This window comes from Dichomitus squalens (assembly GCF_000275845.1).
Source record: "Dichomitus squalens LYAD-421 SS1 unplaced genomic scaffold DICSQscaffold_18, whole genome shotgun sequence".
NCBI lineage: Eukaryota > Fungi > Basidiomycota > Agaricomycetes > Polyporales > Polyporaceae > Dichomitus > Dichomitus squalens.
In genome coordinates this window covers 406,309-414,103 of record NW_006766900.1, presented here as the reverse complement: position 1 = coordinate 414,103, position 7,795 = coordinate 406,309, and the positions used below count along the sequence as shown (strand labels likewise).

Genomic DNA, 7,795 nt, shown 5'->3' with positions numbered 1-7,795 from the left:
GAATCTCAAATTTCCCTCCTTTCCCCCGCGTTCCGGCCGTCGCACTATCGCCCGACGGCTGCGCAAATTATGCCCAGCCGTCGAGCGACCTGTGTCTCCTCTGTGCGCACGCGTCGAGAGGACGTCGCTGAACGGCCAGTCCTGGGAGAGCGCGCGCCCTGGCGTCGACGTCCGGGCATCCGTACGTGTAGTTACGAGCATGTACAGAACACATATGGAATATACGTCTTACGGCACACACCGCCGTACCGAACGCTTGCGTGAACAAGCGCGTCCATCAAGCGGGTGCTCCGAGTCGCCTGCACGTCCGAATGTCGGGAGGGCAGCCGCTGGGAAGCACCGTTCAATCGCCCAAGAGCCGTTTGGCCGCAGGGCGTCATCGTGCACCCCTCCGCCGTGCGTGCTCGCCCAGGCTGCGGAAGCCGTGTGGATCGTGCAAGGGTGGCGTGCACGACGTGTCCGACTCCCTCAGGCGCTGAGCCGTCACCTCGAGGACGAGATGGGCGTACCAGCCGCGTCCCTCATCCGACGGCCTCGAAACAAGCTGTGGATTGCTCTCGAGTGCGAGGGGCACCCAGAATGGCCAGAGCGCACCCGTGCAACATGGTGTCTGCACCGTGAGGGGGCGATTTCCTGCAGGAACGCGCTCAACCTGACCAAGAATGCGATTCCGTCTCGCAATGCGCCTCCGTTTGACAGGCAAATGGGAGCTACACGACCTAGGCATCGCTCTGCGACAGCGAGCACACTTTTCGGGAGGATACAATGCCGTCTTGAATTCCGCCGTTTTGGCCGATTTCATGGCTACCGGGCGAAAACGTCGTCCCCCGCTTTCTGCGCTCGTACGACGGCCGGGGAACCGTCTGGAATGCATTACAACGCGCTTTCCGCACCGAACGCGTCCGGATTCACCGTCCACGGATGACTTTTGAAATCGCGCACTTTTGGGCGATTTCCTTGCATCCGAAAGTGCGCATGCTCTCCTGCACTGTCTGTGCGTTCGGACGCCGCGGAAACGATGCAGAGCCCACAGGTACACATATGCTACTCAAGCAAACTCTTTCCCCCGCGCAGCGAGCTGCTTTGAAATTATGCATTCCGATCGGGTCCATGGGCGCCGGGCTGGTACTTCGAGGACGAGATGGACGTACCGGCCCCGTCGCTCGTCCGACGGCCTCAAAACAAGCTGCAAACCGTTCTTTTCTGCCAGGCGTACCTGGGACATCCATTCCGCGTCCGTGCGACACAGTATAGCAGGCGACAGGCGACATCTCGTGCAGAATCATGATACAGGAAATCCGACTGAATCTGCGAATTCACCTCGCGGCGAGCCTGCCCACGGTGGGAGAACGGTACAGGCTCTACCGGTGCACGGTTACGTTGCAGAAAACACACACGCTTTAGGACAATACGGAGCGTTTCTTCGAAATGACAACATCGTCCCCAGCCTCGTGTACGCATGCGACGGCCTCGGAAACGGCTCGCACTACGCGTGACACTCCCGTACAACGTTCTCATGCCTTTTTCGCAGGCTGGGAAACATGTTTGGCAATTTCTGCCGAGGCAGGATTGCTCGCACCAGGCGGGACCTCGAGGTAAACATGCTCACAACATCTGCATTTCGCTGCGGTGTCTATCTTAACACTTATTACATACTACTACATAGCTAGACGAGTCCGGAAAACCGTCGTGGTGAGTGGGGACACCGAGAGCAAATCGAAATAAGCATTCCGACGACACCCTCGGCAGCCGTGTTCACGAAGCATGGAGAGCGCCTCGTTGGCCTTCCGAGATGACGTGGCTCGCCAGGCTAATGCAGACACTGCCACTGTGGTATGTAAAGCTGTTAATATATCTCTGATGAAATCTCGAAGAACTGACTTGCCTTGACGACGTGGCCCGCGGTGTTTGTCAATAGGTGAGTAGTCACATAGCTTGTAGGTCCACGGCCGGAGATCAGGAACTCCGGTAGATGGCGCCGTACATATCGGCTGCCCTGTAGCTGTAATTGTGATCGTGTGCAAGGGCTCGCGACCGGTGGCAAGCTTTGTGAGTCCAAGCAGAGACTTGACATTTTGGACCACTGAGCCCCAACCCTCCTAATCCCGTTCTGTGCCCAGCCCTCTGGTTCTTCGAATACGTGCTCGCGGATATAAGCCCAGATGTGGGCGATGCCCTTATGCAGTGGTTCACCGACCACTTGTCCGATCCCGGTGCGGTGCTCGGATACAGCGTTTACGAGATGTTCGCCCTCGAAAACTCCTTCGGGAGGGTCGCGCTAAACAATCTGAGGGTGAGCTCGCACGCCAAGTATGTCCGCAGTCCCGGTACAATGATGCGGTTTAGAAAGCCCAGAGCATCACATAGCCTGGTGCTCAACCCTGCCCGATCTTCGCCTCGCACTGGCAACGGCTTCCTACAGCACGGCTGGGAGTTATCTCGGATGGTGACATTGGAAGACAAGCGGAGGCATTGCAGCCGCGAAAGCGCACATTTTCGCGTTCACATCCGTGCTAAAGCATGGTCTCTTCCGGAATCTGCTCAACTTGGGCCGGACGCCGCGCTACGGTTCGTGCGACTCGCCCTGGCAGGAATGCGCCCAGCCCCATCTCAAGTTGGGAGGTTGGACTGACTGACGTGCCAGAATATCCCCGCTGGAGATCTGGGATGAGATCAACGTGCTTGAGCTCATCGTTGCCCATTACGCGATCACTTGGGGGCGAAGCTGCCTCTGATGCTGTGGCCTTGAAGGTGGAGTGGTCGGTATGGAGTCTCGGGCAAAAAATGACAGACAGGGAAGGGTGTGTTAGTAGATAGGTACATTATCCAACAAGTACAATTCTGCGGCCGCGTTGGGCAGGGCGAGATGCTGGCCACGCACCCTTTAGAAATCAGGGCCTATCTTGAAGCCGGCTGACGATCCACCTCCCCAGCAAGTCACCGCCCTTTGTTCTTGTTCTCCGTGATCGTCTCCTCATGCGGAATCAGCGTCTGGGCCTGTCCTCTTGCGACCTCCACGTCAGGCAGCTTGAATGCCTCCGCAAACTTCCTGTCGCGAACGGCGTGCTCGTGAGGACAAGGAGCGGCGTATTGAACACAGTAGTCACCCACTTATGCAGGTCCAGCTGCCACTGTCTTCTGTGTCCCTGCGCCCTTGGATGGGAGATGGTGGAGGTGGTGATGCCGGCCGAGCAGTGACCAAAGTAGACATGCCTGAGGCGGCCATTGCAATGCCGGCAAAGGTAAAGCGGACAGCGATGGGCACTGAGGACGTCGGATGAAGGGTGTGGGTGTGAAGGTAAGTGTGAGGGAGGAGAGGGAGAAGATTGTGAGCCAGCGGAAGGTGCTCGAGAGCGATGGCATTGTGGGAATGGTCAGTTGACGCACGGTTCGTGAATGTAACGTACCTTGTAAGCTTGGACGGCGTACGAGCCAAGTTGTTGAGCGCATTTCTACATGTTCTAGCTGGCTTGAAAGGGTGAAAATAAGGAACACTGGAGGCGGCGGGCAATGGATGGTTGTGGTGGGATGATAGCCGCACGACGTCGGATGTAAGCTTGCTGCGCTCTCCACCTGTCTGTCGCCCTCTTGCCGGCCTTTCCTCTCTGCTCTTGTGCTTGCTAACAGTGCAGTCACCTTTTCTACATTGCTCGCCGCTGCCAACGGCTGCTTCCATAATGAGCACAACTCAGCGCAACTCTGGCTCGCTCTTGCTCGCCTACCTGCATTATCTGCTCACTACCTTACACCGCCTGCTCGCCCAAGACTAACAAGGCATTAGAACCAATTACATATGTAGCAGATGTGAGCCGTGCAGTTCATCCACGGTATTCACACCTGTGTCTACTTCCGCAGTATCGCTTCCTATCGCCCCGTGTCTCCTTGTACCGGCCGCTGTACCTAATCTCCATCACATTGCATTCACGGTCACTGTCCCAGGCGACCCTGTCCAATCGCATTTCCTCTCTGCCCCATTTTGCGACCCTGTTTTCTGTACATACAGGATCCGGCTCGAAATTACGTTGGCTGTCGGCTGGAAGTGCTAATGGTCAGTGGCCACCGACGCGCGTCGCAATCCGAGCACATCGCAGTGCAAAACCACTGGCGGCCTCACATCCTTCATGATCTCGGCCCATACGGGCAATTCAATCATCACCACCTGCGGTTTCAGTGTTATGCGCGGTCTCTAGTCGTCAACATATTCAAGGGCGGCAGGATGCCGTCCCCTTAGGCGAGCATGGGAACATGACAAGACACAGCCTGGGACCTTTGCCGCTGTACGTACGGCATGGCAACAAATCATCAGTCTCGGACGCGGACCTCGTCTGAAAAGTCCGCTAATGGTGTGCGGTGTTGCGTGCAGACACAGCCGTGGGCAATCAGATGAGTCCGTGGCAGGGACCATATCACCCGATCGCCATGTTTTGCGGTTGCACCAACAGATTGTGCAGGCTATAATGCCAGTTGGTGCTGGTACGCTGGAACGTGGGTGGTTGGTGCACATAGCTGTAATTACACACAGTTACTGAATGAACGGATGAATGATTCTGTTCCGACGTACGCACCGAAGCCTCGAGTGACATGAGCGTCTGTAGACTCGCTTGGCTCACCCTGACTCCGCTTTCAAATATGATCATCAAGCAACAACCACTATATTCCGCCGTGCACCGCCGATGAGCCTGACAAACATTCGATACCGGCAATATATCGTAAGAACTGAGTACTATGCACCCTGCCGATGGCGAGAACATTTTCTTGCCAGCCGTTTCCCGATGGTTACCTGCGTTGCTTTTTCGGGTCGTCTGGTGCTCAATCGCCGTGCCCCCACTCGCACGTACCCTCGTACCATGTCTAGCTTGCTAGTTGACCTCCTACTCCGTCCAAGAACCCCCCTCCCTCCATCGATACGACCCAATACCGGGCAATGAAGACATACCGCAGTGACGAAGTGAGTTGCAGCGCTGCACCGTCACCATCGCTCCCTTTGCTGTCCGTCGCGTCTCTGAAGATGGCATAACCCTTTCCTGCAATATTGGCCAGGCTCTCGACATCGCCTCCGAAGAGAACACGGCCAGGTCCGCCGCCGCCGCCGCCGCCGTCTGCTCACGGGCCATCTGTCTCACCACCGCTCACACCTGCCTCAGCCGCTTCGAGCACATCGCAAGTGCACTCGCGGCCGCGTTCATTCACGCTACGACTGCCGTCGAAGATTTTGGTGCTGAAATCTACTCTGATACCGCTCAGCCCGCAGCGCACGGGATCGGCGTCGTCCGAGCGCGACAAAGGCTCTGCGGGCAGCGGAGCGTCCAGACGGTTCACGTTCCCAGTCGGCGGCATTTCGAAGACCTCGCCCGGGTCGCTCAGCATCTTCGACAGCTAAGCCAAGGCCTGTCCTCGCCGGCGCGGCTATCACCGCCGATGATCATCGAGCTGGCCGAGGAGGTCTGGGAAAGATGATGCACGGTCTCAGTGAAGCTGGCGCGCTGGCAAGAGATGGGCGACCCACGAGCAGCTCCCCGCAGCAGAGTCGCTCCGCCGCGGAGTCTCCAGCGGTCAAGAGGATGCTCAGCGAGCGCTCGCCATACTTGGTTTCGTCCGCAACGGCGGGACACCGAATATCTTGGCGAGCCAGACGCGAAGTGATCACGTACCTCGTGCCGTTATATCAGAGCGTGCGGATTCGGTATCGATGTCCGTGTCACGGCGGGCCCGGGGTGATCATGGCGGGTACCTCGGAGATGGCAGTTTGGTAGGGGCTCAAGATTTTTGGGCGTACTTCTCTATGCACGACATTGTCTAGGCCCACCTAACACGTCCATATCCTTCACAGCCATCGCTCGCATGCTTCGTCTCTGGCGGCTGACAACACGCCCCACCAGAGGCCTTGCATTCTCATCCATCATGGCTCGCTGGCAGCATTCGTGAGGATCGCTGCACGACACGCTGTCTGTCACATCTAGGTCATCAGTCGTGCGCTCGCACTTGGCACAACCAGGGATTTTGCCGCGACGCAACTCGCGGCTCCTTGTCCAACCTGGTGGCAGTCGTATCTGAGCTCCCTCACGGTCCCTGCGTTGCTCTACTGTTGAGTGTCCGGTGGTCGAGAAGATGTGTAGCGCGAGCACCACAAACGCGACGAAGCGGCGGATGGCCAAGTCCGGCAGATCCCTCGCGATCTCGTCGACCGCGACCAGGTCCTCGGTGACGTCTGCCCGGTCAGTGCTGATCCAGAGCGGCCGCCCGGCATTTGGTACACGAAGGGAAGTCGGACGCAGGAGGTCTGGGCTTTTCCTGGAGCGTGGCGATCGACGACGTACCCGTTTTTAGACAGGGACAACGGCTGGGGTCATCACACGCACGAGAGGACAAAAGCGTGTGGGGTACCTGTCCTTGAAGCTGTCTGCGAGGGCGATCGCGACCTGCGGGACTGCCTTGGTGTGTTCAGCCGCTCGCGTGTCTTGAGCCGGGGATCTAGCCATGGCAGGGACGCGGAAGTGGCTGGCAGGGACGAGGGGAAGGCGGGCTGGTGGGGCGCGCCGCTACTTGGTATGGACGCAGGCGAGTGCAACGGCGGGGTATACTGAGATGGTACGTACCTTTACCAGAACGACGTCTGCGCTAATGAGTTCGCTTGATTGACTTTCATTCTCTCCGCAGATGCTGGCTGCCGCCGCTGGGATGGCGTTGGTACAGGTACGTGGGGGGCGGTCTTGCTTCCCGGGACCTGAGATCGAGCAAGCGGGGCGGAAACAAGGGTTATAGCAGTGCGCGCAATGGAGGATGAACCAGACTTGGTGAGAAACACAAGACGCGGCGGCGCGAGTCGGACGAGGTGGTGGCGGACAGAGAGCGAGTCGCGCGTTAGATAAGCGCCCGAGGTGTACGGCGACTTGTTCGCTGCTGCCGCCGCTGTCCGAGTTTGTTGCCCTTCATTTTTCACTCTCGAACTCTGCTGGACGCGTAAAGAAATATATTGATGTATTCTACTGTACTGTACACGCTCTAAAGAACACGACCCGTCTGTCTGCCTTGCCTGACTCTACCAAAGTCGCAAATGGCATCACCCGGTGCCCCCGGTGCCCCCAGTGCTCCCCCAGGGCCCCCCGTGCCCTTCAGCACCCAAATCCACGCTTCAGAACCCAAATAGACGTCTGTGTCACTGTTTATCGCTGGTGCATCTTGCATCGGCTAGACTTGGCCACAACATCCATCCCAGCAGCAGCGCCCACAGCTTGCGTGCATCTGGTACGTTCACGGACCGCTCCCGGTGAATTAGCAATCTCATAAGGGATTACAGGATTCTCGATTGGTAGGTGCTCGTATCATAGCAATTCAGACACGCTTACAGAGGGAAACGTTTGGGGACGTCCCTTTCAGCCGGAACAGTAGTAGCGTCTGTCGCTGTTCCCTCTGCGACCTTGCGCCTATCCGCTGATCCAGTCATTACGCAGCTTCAAACTCCATATTTTCACACAATACGAGCATTACTACGTGAGCATTGGGGCTATCCTCTCGCTTCCGCTTTGCTGAAGGTATGATTAGTGGATGGACTCCGCTGCATGCGCAGCAGCCGTTGCCGCCGATGCTCTGACCACTAGCGTCCTCACCATCACGCTCAGACAAAGCCGAACCGGATATAGGCAGTACGTTTGACTTGCATCTGGACTGCCGCATGTGCTGACATCATTGGAGCACTGACACGTTGTTAGACCGCTTGGTGCTGTATACTATCAACACTGGTAATGCTGTTGCTTTCCTCGAACCTCGCATGTCATCTGAGCCATCACCTTGATAC

General features: G+C 57.5%; 2 protein-coding genes across 2 annotated transcripts; both read right to left on the bottom strand.

The window, feature by feature from the left end:
- Nucleotides 1-2,423: 2,423 nt before the first annotated feature.
- Nucleotides 2,424-2,708, bottom strand: DICSQDRAFT_137311 (uncharacterized protein). Its single transcript, XM_007366523.1, has one exon. It carries the CDS (start codon nucleotides 2,700-2,702, stop codon nucleotides 2,514-2,516), a length of 189 nt encoding a protein of 62 aa, XP_007366585.1. The 5' UTR covers nucleotides 2,703-2,708; the 3' UTR covers nucleotides 2,424-2,513.
- A 1,956-nt stretch (nucleotides 2,709-4,664) lies between these two features.
- DICSQDRAFT_155651 (uncharacterized protein) lies at nucleotides 4,665-7,002 on the bottom strand (the record flags this gene model as incomplete). The annotated part of the gene is made up of 3 exons (XM_007366522.1): nucleotides 4,665-5,444; nucleotides 5,507-6,588; nucleotides 6,658-7,002. Coding segments are annotated over 2 exons (584 nt in total), but the record flags the coding sequence as incomplete, so codon positions are not given.
- Between the last annotated feature and the right edge of the window lie 793 nt (nucleotides 7,003-7,795).